Source organism: Aedes albopictus, chromosome 1 (assembly GCF_035046485.1).
Source record: "Aedes albopictus strain Foshan chromosome 1, AalbF5, whole genome shotgun sequence".
In the NCBI taxonomy this organism is placed as follows: Eukaryota; Metazoa; Arthropoda; class Insecta; order Diptera; family Culicidae; genus Aedes; species Aedes albopictus.
In genome coordinates, this window is record NC_085136.1 from 279,931,348 (window position 1) to 279,955,045 (window position 23,698).

Here is a 23,698-nt window from a genome sequence, read left to right on the forward strand (position 1 = left end):
TTAGCTGCTTAATATAGACTGAAAGAGCCGTAAAACAAGCGAAATACTCGTCAATACAGTCGTTAACAGTCAGTGAAATGAAGTAGACAGATATAGAAATTTGTGCTTGGGTAAGGTTTCAGAAGCACTTCCGGAACGCGCAACGGCATCGACCCCAACCGACAAAAAAGGACTTGCGATTGGAAACTCGGTACGTGGAACTGTAGATCAGATCCCTCAATTTCATCGGGAGCACCCGCATACTTGCCGTTATACTGAAGGACCGGGGGTTCGGCATTGTAGCGGTGCATAATCACAGTGCACGGCCCCCACTCCGGAAGCACTGATGATGACAAGGACGTATTCTACGTGCAGCTTCCATCATAGCCTCCCTGATCGTTACACCTGGAGATCATCACAGCAAACATAATACCAAATCGACCACGTCCTTATTGACGAACGGCACTTCTCCGACATTATTGACGTCAGGATCTATCGTATCACCAACATCGACTCCGACCACTATCTGATGTTGGTCAATCTGTGCCCAAAATGTTCCGTCATCAAAAATGTACGGTACCGGCGACCGCCACGGTACAACCTAGAGCGACTGAAACAACCGGATGTCGCCTCAGCATACGCGCAGAATCTCGAGGCCGCGTTGCCAGACGAGGGCGAGCTCGATGTGGCCCCTCTTGAGGACTGCTGGAGTACAGTGAAAGCAGCCATCAACGACGCAGCCGCGAGCACCATCGGGTACGTGGAACGGAATCGACGGAACAATTGGTGGGTCGATTTTGGAGAAGAAGAACGCAGCACGGGAGGTAATGCTGCAGCAAGGGACCCGACAGAACATGGAGCGTAATAAACAGAAGCGGAAGCAGCAGACTCGCCTCTTTCGGAGGAAAAGCGCCGCCTGGAAGAAGCGGAGTGCGAGGACATGGAACTGCCGTGCTGTTCCCATGAAACACGGAAGTTTTACCAGAAGCTCAACGCATCCCGCAACGGCTTCGTGCCGCGAGCCGAAATATGCAGGGATAAAGACGGAGGCCTCTTGACGGACGGACGTGAGGTGATCGAAATGTGGAAGCAGCACTTCGATCAGCACCTGAACGGCGTGGAGAACGTAGGCACGGGAGCCCACGGCAACGGAAGAAACGACGACACCAATGCAGCGGAGGACGGAAATGAACCAACTCCCACGCTGAGGGAAGTTAAGGATGCCATTCACCAGCTCAAAACCAACAAAGCAGCTGGTAAGGATGGTATCGCAGCTGAACTCATCAAGATGGGCCCAGAAAAGTTGGCCACCTGTCTGCAAAGTGCTATCCCAGATCATCTTCCGTCGTCTGTCACCTAAAACAAATGAGTTCGTGGGAAGTTATCAAGCCGGCTTCATCGACGGCCGGTCGACAACGGACCAGATCTTTACCGTACGGCAAATCCTCCAGAAATGCCGTGAATACCAGGTCCCAACGCATCACCTGTTCATCGACTTCAAAGCGGCATACGACAGTATCGACCGCGCAGAGCTATGGAGAATCATGGACGAAAACGGCTTTCCTGGGAAGCTGACTAGACTGATTAAAGCAACGATGGACGGTGTGCAAAAATGCGTAAGGGTTTCGGGTGAACTATCCAGTCCATTCGAATCACGCCGGGGACTGCGACAAGGTGACGGACTCTTATACTATTCAACATCACTCTAGAAGGTGGAATGCGACGAGCCGGGCTCAACAGCCGAGGAACGATTTTCACAAAATCCGGTGAATTTGTGTGCTTTGCGGACGACATGGACATTATCGGCAGAATAAAGGAAGGTCGGATCACGTGCAGAACGATCTGGTAAATATGGGATGCGGCCGAGGATGGAGGGGGAGTTTGTGGTTGCCTTATGGATTCCAAAGGCTTCCATGTTTACAGTTCATATATAAGAAGACACATCAATCCATTGAAAGTGTTGCCAAATTTCCTTACACCAAGGTGTTTACTAAAAGCTAACGCAAACTTTTCAGCTCATAATCACCGAAACAATCGAATCATCGCATTATCTGAGATGACCCACAAAGCACCAAACATGGCCGAAACCATTGATTCGTCGCATTCCTCATAAATTCGTCCTCACAGCACAGCACGACACAGCAGCAGCCTATTGCTACCTAACCACACACATCCTATCCAATCTTCCAACAGACTGACTGACTGACTAACTCCCCAAAGACCCCACACCATTCGGCAGAAGCCTGCTGAACGAACAGCACACTCCGGTCGTTGGTGCCCGGTCTCTGGACTCCGCTCCGGTAGGAGCGAACAACACCACCACCATAGGAGAGTCAAGCGCCGGCAGTGCCGTGCGTCGTTGCCGACATCGTCCGTCGTTCTCTACGCTATTTAGTGGAGGAGGGCCTTTGGTGGGACATATTGGGGAGAAATAGGAGGGAACTGCACACACCGCAGTTCGCTTACGCCGTGATATGGTCTTATATGTTTTACTCCCAGTCCCGGTGCGGTGTCTACCGGAGTCCGTCGTCGTCGTCGCCGCCGTTGCCGCCGCCAAACTCTCGTCCTACCTACTACTGTTGCGCCGCAAATAATCAACGATCTTCTATATTATATGCATTGTTGAAAAGAGGCTGTCAACTGAATTTAGTTTCAAAACTGAGATCTAAACATAGGGAGCTTTCCGTAATTGTTTACAATCAGTCAAGTTGGATTGGTTCATTATACCTCAACTCTTCAGCAAGACCTTGCTGAGGGTATCTGAGTTTGATCCTCGTGACAATCAGGATCTTTTCGTAATTGTAATCTCCCTGACTTAAGAGAAAACTTGTAATTAGGAGGCACAGAATATTGCTAATTGTTAAATTGGGAGATCAATTTGTGATAAAAAAAAACGCGTTCTGGTGGGATTCGAACCCACGACTCCGTATACGCTAGACCGGCGCTTTAACCAACTAAGCCGCAGATCAGGTATTGATTCTGCGACATAGTTGGGTAAAGCGCTGGTCTACCAGCCTACCGAGTCGTGGGTTCGAATCCCACCAGAATGCTTTTTTTTCACAAATGTAACTCTCAATTTGCCAGTTAGCAACATTCTGTCTTTTCTAATTACAAGGTTTTCTGTATGTTTACAACATACTAGCAAATCTGGTAAATGCCAGAAAAGGACAACATTTATCATTGTCTCCCTGACTTCCTTGGATATAGAATACCTTTGTGCTTGGCGAACGGAAAAAAATATAAACTGGCAACGTTAACTCTCAGTTAATAACTGTTGAAGTCCTAGTGGAACGCTTAGTTCAAAAGCATGTTCTAATCCAGTCTTGTAGGCATTGCCACATTTAACACCATTTAAGATTTGAGAACATCTGTTCTGATACATACCCAAGTATGTATATTGTATAAGCACAAGTGAGATGAACATTTCCAAATTATACAAGTAGATACTCCGCCAAGTGGAACCTCCAATCCAGAAAGGACGAAACGACGAACGGCTCTTGTGACGGACGGATGGACGCACGACGCACCATTATTGGATGCCGTTGGTACAGCAGTACCCGGAAAGTCCAGAACGAGAAGAGATGGCACCGACAACGACCGGCCAAAAATTGCATCCTATGGAAAATAGGTACGGCCTGGTGGCCGGGTGATAGGTCGGTCCCAGATTTTGGTGCGGCGTAGCTCGATGCAGAATTTAAACAAATAGTTTCGTAGTTCCGTATGGGGATGTAGGCCCCATTTTTTTTTCTATAAAGTTCGTGTACTCCGCTGAACTCCCCCTCTTGCAGTTTGATTACTTTGCACCTGCGTTCGCTTCGAGTGAGTGGTGGGAGGGCGCCATCACCAGCCGACCCAAAATGGTTCGGAGATAGTGCGTTTTACGAGCAGTAGACTGGAGACCAATATGTCAGTATCACTGTGCCTCAACTGTACCTCCACTGTCTCTTCGTATCCTTCCTTCGAATCACCAAAACGTTGGTGGCAGGCAACATACACACTAGTCACACCAGATGGTTTGGTGCGTATGTGACGACGACGATGGACGCATCTCTGCTGCTGCCTACGAGTTGGAATTATTCTACATAACCTGCTGTGAAATAGGTCAGAGGTGTGTTTAGAGGAAGGTTTCCTAGTTTAGGATTGTGACACTGTGTTACAGTTTATAAAATTTGACAATGCATTTGTAAATTAAGTTTTGAAGTTCCCTTATCTCTTGGAAGCATACTTGACCTTAACTTCGTTACACTGCCAAAGACTCTCATTTCTCTCTATTTGATGTAATAATCGCAAAAATCCCAGATAACCTGGTGAAATTCAGTCTCCGAAAAAATGCTGGGAGAAATCCGGAAAAGGATCTGTGGAGGATTCTCTAAAGGAGTCCTCGAAAGAATCTTTAAGTAAATCTCAGGAGAAATCCCTGTAAAAATTTCGGGGGAAATCTCTGAAGGAATCCTGGAGACATCCCGTGGCGAACTCTAAACGTATCCTAGAGTAATACCTGAAAGAATCTTGGAAGGAATCCGTGGAGGAATTTCTAAAGGAATTCCAGGAGTTCATTTGGATAAATCCCTCAAAGAAACCTGTGCATTCAGAAATCTCCCGGCGAATCAAAGAAAGAATCCTGGAAATAATCCCGGAAATTAATCTTTGAAAGAAAATTGAAAGGCGAAATCTTTGAAGGAATTCCGGAGCCAATACTTAAAACCAGAGGCTCTCTAGAGCCACCATAGGCTCTCTGGAGCCACCACAGGCTCTCTAGAACCACCAGAGGCTCCTCTCTAGAGCCACCAGAGGCTCCTCTCTAGAGCCACCAGAGGCTCCTCTCTAGAGCCACCAGAGGCTCCTCTCTAGAGCCACCAGAGGCTCCTCTCTAGAGCCACCAGAGGCTCCTCTCTAGAGCCACCAGAGGCTCCTCTCTAGAGCCACCAGAGGCTCCTCTCTAGAGCCACCAGAGGCTCCTCTCTAGAGCCACCAGAGGCTCCTCTCTAGAGCCACCAGAGGCTCCTCTCTAGAGCCACCAGAGGCTCCTGTCTAGAGTCACCAGAGGCTCCTGTCTAGAGCCACCAGAGGCTCCTGCCTAGAGCCACCAGAGGCTCCTCTCTAGAGCCACCAGAGGCTCTCTTCACAGCTAGAAAAAATCACCGACTTCGGTAATGGTTTACCGAAATCGCAACTGCTGAGCGTTTGGTGAACACTTTCACCGAAAAAATTCCGTAAAGCGAAATATCACCGAACTTCTGCGGAATAGCATCGTTTATCTGTCAAACTTAACAAAGTTCGGGGATATTTACCAACTACTTGTACAGATTCCCCTCGGCGAAAACGTCCACCGAACGCTCAGTGACTGAGATTTCGGATTCTGAATGCCAAACTGAACTGGAATGCGTGCGGAGTACGTGTTCAGTAAGTCAACAAGTGCATTTTGGTTATGCTCCAAAACTATTGGCAGAAAGTGGAAAGATTTCCTCTCGAGTATCCTAGTATGAGTATGATATTTAACATGTTCTTTTAAAACTTCTAAAAATTTTGTATCAGGTATTAGTAGGTCAGCTCCAGAGGCAAGTTTTCCTCCATTTGGAAAATGTGTGCCATCAGAAATTCGTCCTTTTTTATCCAGGTTATTTCAAATTTTTCAAAGATATTTTTATGGATTGTTCAGTTCACTTGAGATTTGTCTAGAAATTTTCCCACGAATCCAGAAGGCTTTTACATTTTTCTCTTGGAGCTTTGTCTTTACGGAATATTTTTGAAGCAAAAGAATATGATTGAATGTTCTGGCGAAAAGTCATCAAAATCACTCGTGAGTGCTTACAGTTATCAAGATGAGCTGTGATGATTTACTAATCAGAGGCCGGCTGACTTTTCTTTTAGATAGGCAGCCTCTCAGGCAGTTCAGTGGTTTCTCTTGTATGTTCGATAAATTCAAGTAAAAACAATCTGAAATCTATATAGTTCTTCAGACGATGTCGATTTTATTAAGATTTCCCAAAGGACTTTTTTGCAGATAATCCTGACAGCAGGGTTCTAGCGAAAATACCAAAGACCTCCATGAAGGCCGTTTAAAAATTCCTGGAGAATTCGGTAAACCTGCAGACGTTACTTCCGGCAAAGAGATTTTACGTTCGACAATAATTCTGAAGGAATTCGGGTGACATTCTTAGTGGAACTATGTAATTTCTGCCACCTTAACTCTTCAGGACGCGCTTCGTTGTAAAAAGTACAATACTACCAAAAAACCTCGCTTGTCGTATAAAGCGCGAGCGCGGTGCAGTTTCAGGGTCAATCAGGTGCGTGTCCTGAAAGGTTGAATTTGGTCCCTTCGATAGAAGTCAAGGAGAAAATTCTTGAGAAGACTTGATAGAATTTACAACGAAATCGTACCTATTCGCTTCTGTACAGTTTTGGAGGAGCCTTAGGCAAAATAAAAATAAAAATCTGAAGAGTGAGTACATCACAAGAAATTATAGCTAATTAAAAAAAGCATATGATAGTGGCCAATTGAAAGTTCTGAAAGACTCCCAGATGGAATTCCCTAAACAATTTCTAACAGATATTCTGAGTACATTAGCAGAATCCTCAGAAAAGTCTTTAACAAAACACGCGAATGAATGTTTAAAAGTTTACCGAAAAAATGCGACTTTCTGGAAGCATGACTCGAACCCCGGAAGAGTATCCTTTAGAATCTCTGATATTTTTACGACAATATTAGGCGAAAACAGCTTTTTAAAAGAAGTTGTAGGTTTATCTTTTGGGAATTGTTTTGGCAGAACCCCGGAGTACTTCATGAAGGCAAAAATGTTAAATGTCCTCGAAATATTATTGGAGACGAACTTAAAATTTTTTCTGTAAAACTCGGAGAATATCGGTGTCAAACGATTTTGGATTCAAGAAATAAATTGTTCAAAATGACGATGGAAGCAGAGCAAGAAACTACTTGGAGATTTTCACAAACAAAAATGTTGTTAGCCAATGAAGGCTACCGCTTTGGGTTGAAAAGCGCCGGTCAAATAAGAGCAAATTTTGCTTCGTTGCGGAAAAAACGTTTTACTTTTCAAGCACTGCCCTCGTTGGAAATTTTGCAACAATTTTTGAATTACAGATAAAAAATTGAAAAATGGATTATTAAAGAGTAGGTATTCCTGGATAATACTATAACTTCAATGTATATTTTTGAAATTGAAATCTAACTTTGGGGTTAGAATGGTTTCCGAGCGTTTCAGGGAGCTTTCTAGAGTCGTGGGATATTCAGAAAGGCTTCTAGATATTCAAGTGCTTTCGTTGAGGTTTCAGGAGAGCTTCACAGGGGTATGTGGAAGTTCTAGGGAGTTTCCGAGAGGTTTCAAATAATTTCAGAGGAGGTCAAGAGTGGTTTCCGGTGGTTTCAAGAGGCTTTCAAGATTTAGAGGGAGGCCGGCCTAAACAGAACAATGTGGGGGATCTACAGAGGGGTTTCAGGCGGGTTTCAGAGGAATTTGAGTGTGATTTATGGAGGCTTCAGGGGGCTTTCAAGATTAATGTAACAAAATACCTCCATCGTACATGATAAAAATTTATGTGTGATCCTAAAATTACACTACACGCTAACGCCGCTCAGCGCTAAAGTGCATAATTTCCAGACTACACCAAAAATGTGTAACCCTTGCACATTTACAAAATCAGCTCCAGTGTCCACAAAATCGTTAAATTCGCAAAAATTTTTGTACAGCAATCTAGCTAGGATTACTAGTGACCTTGGAAAACAAAAAAAATCAGCATTTCACATCTAGACGAGTGTACGAGCTGTTTTTTGAGAATGTGTAACTGTCACACATTTTTGTGTGGTCTGGAAATTATGCACTTATGAGTAGGTCTTACACATTTTAGTGCTGAGCAGTTTTAGCGTGTACTGATGGTTGAAAAAAGTTCTAAGGAAACTAAAAAAAAATTTCATGCGAGAATCGAACTCGGATCTTCGGAATGAGAGTAATCGCCTAATCCCTCCAGGTTGTCTCACCAAGCTGGAGAGAAGGCAATCTAAGATAAACATGCTCCACCATATTTAAACGAACTAACTGCTGTACCGCTGCGTCGGAATCACCTTCCCATTGGCTGGCGACTGATCGTGGCTGCCATCGGTTACGTTCCTGCATGTAAATTTCAAGCGAATACGTTTTTTTTCTGTGCTTAAGTTTCATGAGGATTTCATATGGATATGTGGGGCTTCCAGGGAGTTCCAAAGGTCCTTCAAAAGATTTCACATGGGTTTGAAAGTGGTATTCAAAGGCTTTTTAGGGTGTTAAGATTTATAAGAGATTTAGAGTGGTTTCAAGGAGTAGCAACCCGTCTCCGTGGGTTTCAGGGGCTTATCAACGCATATCAACGCGTATCAGGGAGTACTAGAAGGGTTTCACAAGAAAATGTGAGGATTCCAGGGTATTTCAGCGGGGTTTCTGACGAGTTCCAGTGGGACTAGAGAGTGGTTTCCGGAGGCTTTCAAGATCCATGTGATATGTAGAGGGATTGTAGTATTGTGGCGGCTCCAAGGAGTTCAAGAGGGCTTTCAGAGGGTTTCAGAGCGTTTCATGGGATTTCACAAGGGTTTGGAAGTGGATTCCGGAAGCTTTAGGAGGCTATTAGGGTTTAAGGAGGGCTCAGTGTGGTTTCTAGGAGATTATACGAGTCTCAGAGGGATTCAGAGGCTTTCAAGGTTCAAGGCAGATTCAGAGAAGATTCAACGCGTATCAGGATGGTTTCAGAAGGGTTTAACGGGGAAATGAGGGGGTTCGATGGAGTTTCAGAGGGGTTCAAGAGGGACTTGAGAGCGGTTTCCGGAACATATAGAGGGGTTTTAAGATTCAGTAGGGATTCATAGAGGTTTCAAGGTGTTTCAACGCGTTTCAGCTGAGTTTATAGAGTATTTCACAGGAGCATATGCGGGTTTCTGCTTCAAAGAATATCTGAGGGGTTCCAGAAATCCAGAGGGTTTCTGGAGTGGTTTTTCGAAAGATTCAGGAGGCGCTCAATATTCTTGGAAGATTCAGAGGTGTTTCGACACATTTTTCAGCATGATTTTAGGAGGGTTTCATATGAAAATGAGAACATTCCTGAAAGTTGTTTCTGAAGGCTTTCAGGGAGTTTCAGAGGGGTTTGAGAGTGGTTTCCGGAGGTTTCAGGGGCTATTTAAAATTTAGGGGAAATTCAGAGGAGTTTCAAGAAATTGCAAGGTATTTCAACGCGATTCTCGGGGAGTTTCAGAAGGGTTTCACAGATGACTGTGAGAGTATCAGGGAGTTTCAGAGAACATTCAGAGGACTTAAGAAGTGGTTTCCTGGGGTCATGGGGTTTTCAAGGTTCATGGGAGATTCAATGCATGTCAAAGGGTGTCAAGGACGTAGAAGAGGTTTTGTGCGTTTTATAGCGTCCTGCAAACGTCTATGATGCCTAGCAGTCGACCACACACTCATACACCCGTCTAGGCAGCGCAGCGTTGGTTGCATCTCTGTCGGATGCAATATCGGTAGGTACCGAAAGCAGCACCGAATGCGAACTCGGCGTACGACGCTGACGGACGCATGTGATGCAAATAATTAATTAAGAAACAGATTCGTTGGAGCATATTATATTGGGGGCTTCTCCCCCGAAAAATACCGGGCCAAAGTTGTGCGAACCTGTGCGAACGTGTTTCGATGGCCGCACCTTCCGTACGTTTGCGGGCGTCGTCCATCCGTCCGGTGAACATCGACGTTGCTATACTCAGAGGCATGATGACTGATGTGCACAACAACGACCCAGGATCACAAGGATGAGTGAACGTCGGGGCTCTGAAAATTTAATTCATGACCATTGGATTTGGATAGCAAGTAGATAAGGGAAGAAAAATTGAACTATATACTGGATAGAAGAAATAACCGTACGGCTCTCTGTATGTTTCTTCATTAAAGGGGGAAAGTCAGTCTCTCTATAGCACACGCTATGGGGTCCTTTCGGGGTTACGTTTGATGTGTCTGTCTGTACCAGATCCAACCGATGTATGCTGGAAATGAAATCTCAAAGGCGGAAAATTGGTGCATTGGGTTACATACAGATACAGATGATGAATCGAAGAAATATCTATTTTGGATCGGTGAAATTGTGTGGGTTGTTCGTACACTATTTTTTCTGCTCTGGATCACAAAAATGGCTAAAATCAGAGGAGATGAGATGATTTTACCCGTAGTCACGATTCCTACTTAAATCCTGAGTGTCCAGAAGAAGCGGTTTGTTGTTTTTAAAGTTCCATTAGTAATGATGTGCTTTATAATGTATCCTTGTCGTTATCCTACTTGGCCACGGGGTCTCCAGTTAGCCTAGTGAATAAGGCTGTGGAATGCCAATCCGGAGACGGCGGGTTCGATTCTCGTTTCAGTCGGGAAAATTTTCTCGACTTTCTGGGCATAGTCTATCATTCTCCTTACCTGACAATATACAAATTCATACAATGGCAGGCAAAGAAAGTTCTTCGATTAATAAGGCCGTTACAAATATTTATTTCACTTTTTGTCCCACCAGTCTTTGGCTGGTCGAGGGGGGGGGGGATAAAAATAATAAAGCGTTTAATCTGAAAAATATTAAAAACTCATCGGATTTGTTAAGGATTTTTTAGCAAAACCCGATATTTTGATAAATATTTTTTTATCTGCCCCCTCAAAATGCCAAATCTTGCCAAAAATTTTTGAAGGGGGGGGAGACAAAAAGTCAAAATTAAATTTGTATCCGCCTAACTGTGGAACTTAGTGTCCAAAGAACACTAAGTTGAAGGGAAGCAGGCCAAGTTCCAGTAAGACCGTTGAGCCAAAATGAAGAAGAAGATTTAGTCACGTCTAATACAACAACACTTCATTCTTTTGTTTTGAGTGTGAGCTAATTAACAACACATTGAAAAACTACAAACACGATGAAACACAGAATACACTGTAGAATGAATGATACGTAATCATGTTTGATTCGCTGTAATCAGTCTGTAGCAGCCTGTTCATGAGAAACTGAAACACTTTTGGAGGTCTGAGCTTGAGCTTGACTAATAGCCTGTACTTGCGACTCCAGTAACGGCAAATCAGCTAGATGTACTCAAGGATCGAAGAGATAAATGCTTGCGACTAATAGGCATCGTCATTGTGTAAATGTTGGCGATCTTCTCGTTTTAAGGCGAGAATGGCGTAGCAGACGCCAAATTGCAGATCAATGTGGGAAAAGAGGAGGAAGTGATGATGCAGTCGGTCGCCCACGACAGACCACGTACCACAGAATCTGCACAAGAGTATGCTGATATCAGAGTGTTTGAGAATTGGATGTTTGCTCCAAGGAAAAAAAGATTGATTTTTAACAAGAACATCAAAAGTATGAATATCACTATTCCTGGCCACATTCATCTGCACCGTAACTTGGTCGCTCACTCATACTGTGCTGTCAAGTTGAAAGGAAGAAAAAGAGTCTTTTCGACTCGTTTCGTGTTCAATCGATGGCTCTGAACGTAGGGTATTGTAATATTTGGGCAGGTGTACCTATTTTGGGCATTTGCCGCTATAACTAAGTCAATTTTAAACGGATTGATTTAAATTTTTGTATAGAGTTAGGCACGTACAGTATCTAACTCTATACAAAAACTCAAATCAATCGGTTTAAAATTGACTTAGTTATAGCGGCAAGTGCCTAAAATAGGTACACCTGCCCAAATGGTACAAGACGCTATGTATATTCTGAGTGGATTAAGTGAAAATAATGCCCTAGTGCGCATTGTAATAGGATATCAACAACATTTCGAACTTGACTTCCAACAAAGCTTCGTATTCCCTATCGAGCGCTTTGGCATGCGTGCGTGTCATCATAATGCTCAAGCCCGGATTAATCGTATCATCTCACACATCGCGCCCCACTTATTTTTAATCCTCGTTTTCTCTCTCTCTGTCTCTTCACTTCCAGTGGCCACATCGGAGGAATCCCCCGTAGCAATGAAGCTGAAAAAGATGTGGCTGAAAACACCGGTCGGCGAGGAACAAGCCGCCCAAGTAGTACTAGACCCTGCCCTAGGTAAGTGCACCTTCAGCCTAAGTAATATACCATTCATCTTACCGTGTCTCTCTATCTACATCAACCTCCGCTCGGAAAGTGGATCGAGTTGGAACAGAAAATATACGTAGTGGAATTGGTGTAGAATGGGCCTGTGGGGTAAAATGCGACTGGAAAGAAGTTGAAACTCTAGTGAGTGGCAGGTGAAAATGTCCCAGTCAATAACTTGGGCACCAAATTTAACCCTTATGTGGCCGACAGGGTACCCGGGTACCCAGCGCCCATTTAAAAAGCACGGAGTAGAAAAAAGCAAAAAGTTTGTCGGACACATAACGGTTAAGTATCTCTGAGAGCTCCCTTGAGCATAGGTCATCAAATCTACAATCGTATACAGTATGGAACGTCTTGAACCCTTTCTGAACTCAAAATTCCACGAAGAGTTCTTTCAATGCATCTCGCATGATTTACTTCTGAAATTCCTCCATTTTTTTCAAAAAAAAAAAAAATCATGAGTTTGAGCAGAATTTTTTCCAGGGATTCTTTCAATAATTCGTTTCGAAGTTACCTTCAGAAATTTCTTTAGACATTTCAACAGAGATTCTTAAAAAAAAAAGCTTTCAGCGATGCCTTCTGAAACGATTCCAGAATTTTTAAGCAAATGTTTAAAAAGATCCTTCAAAAATTTGTACTGGGGTTACTTTGGAAATTCTTCCAAGGATTTCACCATAAATTCCCCAAGAACTTCACTTTTCTCCAGAAATTCCATTAGGGAATCCTCCAGAAGTTTCACAAATTCTGTCAGAAAATCTTCCTAAGATTTCTTAAATTGTTTCTCCAGGGGCTCGTTTTTAACCCTTATGTGACCGTTTTTAACCCTTATGTCCAGCGCCCATTTAAAAAGCACGGTGTAGAAAAAAGCAAAAAATTTGTCGGACACATAACGGTTAAAACAATGTGAGATCCATTCGGGAATTTTCTGAAGGGATTCCTATAGAAACTGCCCTACGGGTTCCTACTTATTTTTTTCGAGGGATTCTTTCAGAAAATCTCCCATGGCTTTTATTATAAATTCGACTAATAATTTCTTCAAAAATGTCGCCAGATTTTCCTCCAGAGATTTCAGCTACGAATTTCTTCAGTTTTTTTTTATTGGGGAATCAGACATTTTTGAAAGCATTCATCTAGGAAACCTTCCATGAACTTCCTCAAAAATACTCCATGGATTTTCTTTTTGGAAAAGTGAATCATTTACATGATACATTAAGAATCAGAAACTGAGAACTCCTTCATAATTTTCTCAGAAGCTTTCTAAAGTATTTTCTCCAATGATTGGTTTAGAAATTCTACCATAGAATTTTGGGGAAATTTTCAAGATTTCTTCACATTTTTTAGATATTCTTTCAAGTCATTTTTCTTCCAGAAATTACTCCCAGATTTCTTACGAAAGTCTTAAAAAATCCTCCAAAGATTCCTCCAAAAAATATTCTACAGGGTCTTTCAGAGGTTTTCTAATAAGGATTCCTACGGAAAAGCTGTAAGACGTTCTTGCAGAGATTCCTGCAGAAATTGACACAGAGATTTCATCAGAAATTCCGTCGAGTTCTTCGATCCCGAGAGGATTCTGCCCAGAATTTCGAGAGGATTCTGCCCAGAATTCCGAGAGGATTCTGCAGACAATCCCGAAAGAATTCGGCAGACAATCCCGAGGGGATTCTGCATACAATTCCGAGAGGATTCTGCAGAGAATAGTAATTTTTCTCACTTAAGGGATTCTTAAAAAAAATATTTCATAGGAGCTTGTGCTCCGTCTTTATTCAATCTTCTGAAGGAACTGACAAATGATCTTTGCCTAACGGTATTTATAATCTGTGAGCGTAGGATCGATATCTGTTTGGTGAAACTAAAAGATGATGATCTTTGATTATTTTATCTGCACTCTGATGCACTTCGTATGGTCCTCCGTGGGATTGTTTATCAAATGCGGCGATTCATAATGCTCGACGATGGTGGTCTCGATATCAATGCTGAGATTTTCTGGATGCTGGTGTCTGGTCCGTATGATGATTGCAAGTTTGTTGCATTTCGCCAAGATGCTTATTAACTGAATCCCGAGCGGATTTTTTTAGAGAATCCTGTGAGAATTCTGCAGAGAATCCAGAGAGGATTCTGCCGAGAATTCTGAGAGGATTCTGCAAAGGTTCAAGGCAAGATCCTACAGAGAATCCCAACAGAATTCTGCAGAGAATCCAGAAAGAAATCTGCAGAGAATCATGAGAGTATTCTTCAAAGAATCCCGAGAAAATTCTGCAGAGAATCGCGACTGGATTCTGCAGAGAATCATGACAGGATATTACAGAGAATCCCGCGAGGATTTCGCAGAATATCCCTAGAAAATTTTGCAGCAGGTCATGAGAGTCAAGATGAGAGTATTCTGCAAAGAATCCCAAGAGGATTATCCAAAAAATCTCGAGAGGATTCTTCAGAGAATTTCGATAGAATTCTGCAGAGAATCCTGAGAGGATTCTGCAGAGAATTCCGAGAGGATTCTGCAGAGAATCCCGAGAGGATTCTGCATAGAATCCCGAGGGGATTCTGCAGAGAATCCCGAGAGGATTCTGCAGAGAATCCCGAGAGGATTCCGCAGAGAATCCCGAGAGGATTCCGCAGAGAATCCCGAGAGGATTCCGCAGAGAATCCCGAGAGGATTGCGCAGAGAATCCCGAGAGGATTCCGCAGAGAATCCCAAGAGGATTCTGCAGAGAATGCCGAGAGGATTCTGCAAAGAATCCCGAGAGGATTCTGCAAAGAATCCCAAGAGGATTCTGCAAAGAATCCCAAGAGGATGCTACATAGAATCTCGGAAGGATTCTGCAAGCAATGCTTAGAGGATTCTACAAGCAATGCTGAGAGGATTCTGCTGAGAATCCCGACAGAATTCTGTAGAGAATCCTGAGAGGATTCTGCAGAGAATCCCAAGAGGATTCTGCAGAGAATCCCAAGAGGATTCTGCAGAGAATCCCAAGAGAATTCTGCAGAGAATCCCAAGAGGATTCTCCAGAGAATCCCGAAAGGATTCTGCAGAGAATCCCAAGAGGATTCTGCAGAGAATCCCAGGAGGATTCTGCAGAGAATCCCAAGAGGATTCTGCAGAGAATCCCAAGAGGATTTCGCAGAATATTCCTAGAAATTCTGCAGCAGGTCATGAGAGTCAAGATGAGAGTATTCTGCAAAGAATCCCAGGATTATCCAAAAAATCTCGAGAGGATTCTTCAGAGAATTTCGAGAGAATGCTGCAGAGAATCCTGAGAGGATTCTGCAGAGAATTCCGAGAGGATTCTGCAGAAAATCCCGATAGGCTTCTGCAGAGATTCCCGAGAGGATTCCGCAGAGAATCCCGAGAGGATTCCGCAGAGAATCCCGAGAGGATTCTGTAGAGAATGCCGAGAGGATTCTGCAAAGAATCCCAAGAGAATCCCAAGAGGATTATCTAAAAAATCTCGAGAGGATTCTTCAGAGAATTTCGAGAGAATTCTGCAGAGAATCCTGAGAGGATTCTGCAGAGAATGCCGAGAGGATTCTGCAGAGAATCCCGAGAGAATTCTGCAGAGAATCCCGAGAGGATTCCGCAGAGAATCCCGAGAGGATTCCGCAGAGAATCCCGAGACGATTCCGCAGAGAATCCCGAGAGGATTCCGCAGAGAATCCCGAGACGATTCCGCAGAGAATCCCGAGAGGATTCCGCAGAGAATCCCGAGAGGATTCCGCAGAGAATCCCGAGAGGATTCTGCAGAGAATGCCGAGAGGATTCTGCAAAGAATCCCAAGAGAATCCCGAGAGGATTCCGCAGAGAATCCCGAGACGATTCCGCAGAGAATCCCGAGAGGATTCCGCAGAGAATCCCGAGAGGATTCCGCAGAGAATCCCGAGAGGATTCTGCAGAGAATCCCGAGAAAATTCTGCAGAGAATCGCGACTGGATTCTGCAGAGAATCATGACAGGATATTACAGAGAATCCCGCGAGGATTTCGCAGAATATCCCTAGAAAATTTTGCAGCAGGTCATGAGAGTCAAGATGAGAGTATTCTGCAAAGAATCCCAAGAGGATTATCCAAAAAATCTCGAGAGGATTCTTCAGAGAATTTCGATAGAATTCTGCAGAGAATCCTGAGAGGATTCTGCAGAGAATTCCGAGAGGATTCTGCAGAGAATCCCGAGAGGATTCTGCATAGAATCCCGAGGGGATTCTGCAGAGAATCCCGAGAGGATTCTGCAGAGAATCCCGAGAGGATTCCGCAGAGAATCCCGAGAGGATTGCGCAGAGAATCCCGAGAGGATTCCGCAGAGAATCCCAAGAGGATTCTGCAGAGAATGCCGAGAGGATTCTGCAAAGAATCCCGAGAGGATTCTGCAAAGAATCCCAAGAGGATTCTGCAAAGAATTCCAAGAGGATGCTACATAGAATCTCGGAAGGATTCTGCAAGCAATGCTGAGAGGATTCTACAAGCAATGCTGAGAGGATTCTGCTGAGAATCCCGACAGAATTCTGTAGAGAATCCTGAGAGGATTCTGCAGAGAATCCCAAGAGGATTCTCCAGAGAATCCCGAAAGGATTCTGCAGAGAATCCCAAGAGAATTCTGCAGAGAATCCCAGGAGGATTCTGCAGAGAATCCCAAGAGGATTCTGCAGAGAATCCCAAGAGGATTTCGCAGAATATTCCTAGAAAATTCTGCAGCAGGTCATGAAAGTCAAGATGAGAGTATTCTGCAAAGAATCCCAAGAGGATTATCCAAAAAATCTCGAGAGGATTCTTCAGAGAATTTCGAGAGAATGCTGCAGAGAATCCTGAGAGGATTCTGCAGAGAATTCCGAGAGGATTCTGCAGAAAATCCCGATAGGATTCTGCAGAGAATCCCGAGAGGATTCCGCAGAGAATCCCGAGAGGATTCCGCAGAGAATCCCGAGAGGATTCTGTAGAGAATGCCGAGAGGATTCTGCAAAGAATCCCAAGAGAATCCCAAGAGGATTATCTAAAAAATCTCGAGAGGATTCTTCAGAGAATTTGGAGAGAATTCTGCAGAGAATCCTGAGAGGATTCTGCAGAGAATGCCGAGAGGATTCTGCAGAGAATCCCGAGAGGATTCTGCAGAGAATCCCGAGAGGATTCCGCAGAGAATCCCGAGAGGATTCCGCAGAGAATCCCGAGACGATTCCGCAGAGAATCCCGAGAGGATTCCGCAGAGAATCCCGAGACGATTCCGCAGAGAATCCCGAGAGGATTCCGCAGAGAATCCCGAGAGGATTCTGCAGAGAATCCCGAGAGGATTCTGCAGAGAATGCCGAGAGGATTCTGCAAAAAATCCCAAGAGAATCCCGAGAGGATTCCGCAGAGAATCCCGAGACGATTCCGCAGAGAATCCCGAGAGGATTCCGCAGAGAATCCCGAGAGGATTCCGCAGAGAATCCCGAGAGGATTCCGCAGAGAATCCCGAGAGGATTCCGCAGAGAATCCCGAGAGGATTCTGCAGAGAATGCCGAGAGGATTCTGCAAAGAATCCCAAGAGAATCCCAAGAGGATTCTGCAGAGAATCCCAAGAGGATTCTGCAGAGAATGCCGAGAGGATTCTGCAAAGAATCCCAAGAGAATCCCAAGAGGATTCTGCAGAGAATCCCAAGAGGATTCTGCAGAGAATCCCAAGAGGATTCTGCAGAGAATCCCAAGAGGATTCTGCAGAAAATCCCAAGAGGATTCTGCAGAGTACCTCAAGAGGATTCTGCAGAGAACCTCAAGAGGATTCTGCAGAGAATCCCAAGAGGATTCTGCAGAGGATCCCAAGAGGATTCTGCAGAGAATTCCAAGAGGATTCTGCAGAGAATCCCAAGAGGATTCTGCAGAGAATCCCAAGAGGATTCTGCAGAGAATCCCAAGAGGATTCTGCAGAGAATCCCAAGAGGATTCTGCAGAGAATCCCGAGAGGATTCTGCAGAGAATCCCGACATGATTCTGCAGAGAATCCCGACATGATTCTGCAGAGAATCCCGAGAATATTCTGCAGAGAATTCCGAGAGGATTCTGCAGAGAATCTCGAGAGGATTCTGCAGAGAATACCGTGAAGATTCTGCAGAGAATACCGAGAAGATTCTGCAGAGAATCCCGAGAGGATTCTGCAGAGCATTCTGACAGGATTCTGCAGAGAATTCTGACAGGATTCTGCAGAGAATTCTGACAGGATTCTGCAGAGAATTCTGACAGGATTCTGCAGAGAATTCTGACTGGATTCTGCAGAGAATCCCGACAAGATTATGCAGAGAATCCCGACAGGATGCTGCAGAGAATCCCGACAGGATTCTGCAGAGAATTCTGACAGGATTCTGCAGAGAATCCCGACAAGATTCTGCAGAGAATCCCGACCGGATTCTGCAGAGAATCCCGACAGGATTCTGCAGAGAAACCCGACAGGATTCTGCAGAGATTCCCGACAGGATTCTGCAGAGAATCCCGACAGGATTCTGCAGAGAATCCCGACAGGATTCTGCAGAGAATCCCGAGAGGAATCTGCAAAGAATCCCAAGGCTACAAGGAATTTCGGAAGGATTCTGCAACGAATGCCGAGAGGATTCTGCAGACAATCCCGAGAGGGTTCTGTCAAGAATTTCGAGAGGATTCTGCAAAGATTTCTGACAGGATTCTACAGAGAATTCTGACAGGATTCTGCAGAGAATTCTGACTGGATTCTGCAGAGAATCCCGACAAGATTATGCAGAGAATCCCGACAGGATGCTGCAGAGAATCCCGACAGGATTCTGCAGAGAATTCTGACAGGATTCTGCAGAGAATCCCGACAAGATTCTGCAGAGAATTCTGACAGGATTCTGCAGAGAATTCTGACAGGATTCTGCAGAGAATTCTGACTGGATTCTGCAGAGAATCCCGACAAGATTATGCAGAGAATCCCGACAGGATGCTGCAGAGAATCCCGACAAGATTATGCAGAGAATCCCGACAGGATGCTGCAGAGAATCCCGACAGGATTCTGCAGAGAATTCTGACAGGATTCTGCAGAGAATCCCGACAAGATTCTGCAGAGAATCCCGACCGGATTCTGCAGAGAATCCCGACAGGATTCTGCAGAGAAACCCGACAGGATTCTGAAGAGAATCCCGACAGGATTCTGAAGAGAATCCCGACAGGATTCTGAAGAGAATCCCGATAGGATTCTGCAGAGAATCCCGATAGGATTCTGCAGAGAATCATGGCAGAATTCTGTAGAGAACCCCGAAAGTATTCTGCAAAGAATCCCGAGAAAACTCTGCCGACAATCCCAAGAGAATTTTGTAGAGAATTCCGAGAGGATTCTGTGGAGATTCCAGACCAGTCCCGGCAAAGAAGCTCTTAAATTTAGTCGTGCTCTCGCTTCTGCTCACTTGTGTCGTCGAACAGTTTACTCTAGGCAATGAAGGTAGTTGAGGTAGTTAACTAAATACAATTTTCTTACAATTTCTAAAAACGATTCTTCTCTCTGTAAAACTCAATTCACCCCACACTCCCCACACAACACACCACACCGTTTCTGCCATCGGGACAAAACCTGTTATTAGGAGCTAATCACGCTATTAGTCGCTTCTTTGTGGGCTTATTATCATCGTCATCGTCGTCGTCATCGTCGCCGTGAGAATGGCCATGATCTTGCTTTTATTTCGTGTCTGCTTGCGCTGGCTGCCTACTGGGGGCATCAACGCTGTCAGTCAGCCACAGCCAGCGCCAGCGTTGATCCTCTTCGTCGTTGGTCGTCGTTTGTGGATCGTCGATCATCATCGCCGCGCCGCCATGTGGCAGAAATGCAGATCGAAAGTTATTGCACCCGATGCAGTTCGATGCCGCTGCTGGTGCAAATGCAGTTCAGCAGTATTGATTTCCCGACTAGGAGGGAGTAACAATAGTTAGGCTTCAGATTACAACCATTTTATTTAATTAGAACATGTCCCCAATTATTCTAAACCATCACGAAGAATGATGTGTTATTGAAAATGACAGGTATTAATAGTTCTACAATTATTATAAAAAAAAAAAACTTATTCTTCCCATGAGATTCGAACCAAGACAAGCATTTGTTTCATACCTGTCGCCCATACCAATGAGGCTATCATACAGACAGTCACATTTCGGATTTTGGGGTCCAAATCAACCATAATTTTGCAAATAACACAATAATTGTTGAAATAACCATACGGTTTAGTTAGTTCAACTATATTGTTTAGTTAAATCGATAATGCGATTTTTTAATTCTTACAACAAATGTTTACATCTGGAATCGACGGAATACGGTCGAATCCTGATCTTTCTATATCCCCCTAGTCAGGATGCACGACACCATGTACGACTAGCCGTTTTTTTTCTCTCGCAGCACTGCTTAGTTTCCTAATCAACTACTTCTTGATGATAGTCTTCATCTTCAGACAGCCATTGAGCTGTTGGACTGTTCGCGGAGTTCGATGTCTATAATTATATGTGCATTTTTTCGGTTGCAGACGGTTGCGACTCTCTATAAATTAGAACAACGCTGCGCAACGAATTAGCAGCAGTTCGGCCGTTGGTTGCGTTGTTTTGAGACAACACAGTCAGCAGACAGGCAAATGAGTGCGCGTCAAGGGCGTGTCGTCGTGTTTCGGTTTGAAATTAATCTTCCGTCGAAAGTAGCTTCGGTATTTTAGCCGCCGGCCGGTTTTTTGAGGCGTAGGTTCTTGTTCTTTTCGGTGTGTCTATATAATCTGATAACACTTACAGAGCTGGTAGCGGTTCAAGTTTAGTTCTAGATGGTTATCATTGATCATTGAACAATTGAACCATGTGCCTATTTTCCAACATTGGTTTTGGTTTTGCATTTCCACTAGTCGGTTGCTTCTTTCCTCCCCAAGCTGCAGATCCTCTTGAGAACAAACCATGTGCATTAATGGAATCGAGCTCAGTTCTGTGCCTTCAAGAGACGGAGATGGGCAAGTGGTTCCGTAGCTTGGAGGAAAGAAACGCCCGTCTAGCGAATTAGGAGTCGTCGGTTCGATTCCCACCGGAGCATATGGATTTTTTTTTCAGGAATCAAATCTCAATTTGTTTATCAAACACATGTTTCTGTTGTGTGCATGAGTGCCAGAGCAATCTAAAATCGTCTGTAACTTGCTCACATCCGTAAACTTATATTAATACTATCTACCGCGAGTAGTTCACCATGTTTGACCATCTCCATGTTTGTTCCGGTTTCATCCTTTTTGTTTTTGAACGCGTCACATTTATCCATCTGAGTGAACAAATGGTATCAACAGAAAAACGGTTACGCGTGACGGCAGCAGGCACCACCATCGGTGGCCAGACTCTCGTCGTCGTAAGTTTTAATTTAAATTTCCCTCTCGATCCTACGCGGTTCTTCGGTGCTCGGTGCTCGGTGGTTTCCCATTATATGGAAGTGGCAGTGTGGTGGATAGCTCCCCTGGAAAGGACGACGCTTGCACGTTTGGAATCCTACCGATGGAATAAGAAAGGGGAAGTTGAAGGGGGACAGTCGCTCGCTGGTGAATGATAAACGAGTTTTTTTTTCGGCGAGGGATTTTTCGGTCCCGAAATTTCCCCAAAACGAGAAGGTGGTACAGGAATGTGTACCTGCAGCGTACATTTCCTGTATTGTCTCTCATTTGAAGTGTTCCGAAAGTTCTGAATGTGTCATTTTTCTTCCAAACGGGAAAGATTTGTGGGTAGTTTAAAAACGATTTAAGGGCTTTGACCTGACTGCTCTCAAAGAAGAAAAATCAATACATGAAATGGGGTCCGGTTGGGTGAAGCAAGAATCTGGATGCTGGGAGATATATGTATGCAAATCAGTACCTCTGTCTGTTGCGTTCCCTCGCATTCTCCCGAAACAGTGAGCCACAACCAGTCGATGACCCGTCGACGCCGTTGTTGCCTGCCGATTTCTCTTGGTTTGAAGGACCGTTCCCAACTTGTGGTTATCTTAGGCCTCAATTCCTATGAAGACGGATCCACCCTTTTTTGCTCTCCGGTTGGCTAACTGTCTCGTGACTTATTGCCCACAGAAACTTCAGAATCCTTATCTTCGAAACATCTGAAAGGGTGATAGCGCTGGGTCAGGAGTAAAATACTCTATTGCCCACTGGACCCACCCTATTTTCGATTCTGGTCGCTCTAATGACTATGGTGGATCACCTTTGTTTCAATTTTAACCTTTGTTAAAACCCTTTTTGACATCGTTTTGAAATGTTTAAATGCTTTGTCATCCAAGTAGGTGCTTGACAGTAATACGTGTTTGATGAAAAAAAAATGAGATTTAAATTGCGAAATAAATCTACATGCTCCGATGGGAATCGTATCCACGACTCCAAATTTGCTAGATGGGTGCTTCTTTCCTCCAAGCTACGAAGCTACTTGACTAACCCCGTGCCCTGGCCCTGAAGACGTAGAACTGAACTCGATTCCACTTACGCACTTGGTTTGTTTCTTTTCGCAACGAAAATCTCCTTCAGATGTATGTTTGGATTTACCCAGAAATATCTGCTAGAAGTACTCTAGGAATTCTTGAAAAATTACCTTAATCAATTCCTGTTAAGATTCCACCAAAACCCCATTATGTGATTTCTCAAAAGATTTCTCCACAGATTCCTGTTGAGAATGCTCCAGGAATTCTGGGGTTCCTTCAGAAACTCCTACTGTAATTCTTCAGGAGATTTCTCCAAAAGTCCTTCCATAGATTACTTCCCCTTGAAATTCTTTTAGGCACTCTTGCTGGGATTGCGGATTGCTCCAGGATTGCTGTTGTGATTCTTCCAGCGAAGTTTTTTTCCCAAGCATTCCTTACTTTTGAAATTCCTGTAGGAGCGCTTGCTGGAATTGCTCCAGGTGGATTCATCGGGAAATTCCTGATGGAACTCCGTCATGAATTAATAATGTTGCACTCAGGCATTGTAGTGCTCCAAGAATTCCTGTAGGGATTGCTCTTAAAATTTGTGCTTTTATTCCTCCAAGAATTTTTCATTTATATTTATCTGTTACAAATTTGTTAGATTTTCATTTTTATGTTCCGTGGGAGTTTCAGTTGGCTGTTGAAAGGGTTCCCGGGGATTCCAGAGGGCTTCGAAGAAAGTTTCAGGGATGTTCCAGGGGACTTTCAAGGTGCATCAGGGCTTTTCAAGGGGTTTCGGGAGGGTTCAAAAGGATTTCCGGGGGATTTAAAGGGTTTTAAGGGCTTCCAAAATGGTTTCACGGGGTTTTCAGCGTAGTTTTAGTGCTACCGAAGCACTTCAAGATGTTTCAGGGAGCTTTAAAAAGTGTGGGCTTTTAAGGCAGATTCAGAGGGAGACCCACAGGTGATTCATGGCATTTAAAGGGGTTTCAGAACGCCCATGAATCCTATGAAACCACTGGAATACTCCGGAAACCCTCTGAAAGCCCTGTAATCACCTGGAACGTCCCTGAGCGCCCTGAAAACGTCAGGAATGCCCCAGAAACCCCATTAAGCTTCCTGGGATTTCCTGAAACGCCTTAATTCACCCCTGGAATATCGCAGAATGCTTCTGAAACCTTCAAGACCACTAGAATATCCTAGACGTGTGGGCCTTTATCGATTTCTTCAGAAAATCAGGAGTTGCTCCAGGTCTCTCTCAGGCATTTCTTCGGAAATTCCTCTTCGTGGT

General features: G+C 44.3%; 1 protein-coding gene across 1 annotated transcript in view; it reads left to right on the top strand.

Moving 5' to 3' along the window:
- The window catches only part of LOC109414950 (metastasis-associated protein MTA1), a 286,844-nt gene that overhangs the window by 152,732 nt on the left and 110,414 nt on the right, over positions 1-23,698 (top strand). The window contains exon 3 of the mRNA XM_029860424.2: positions 11,917-12,024. Coding sequence (XP_029716284.1) covers positions 11,917-12,024 — 108 coding nt within the window. The remainder of the gene's footprint in view (positions 1-11,916; positions 12,025-23,698) is intronic.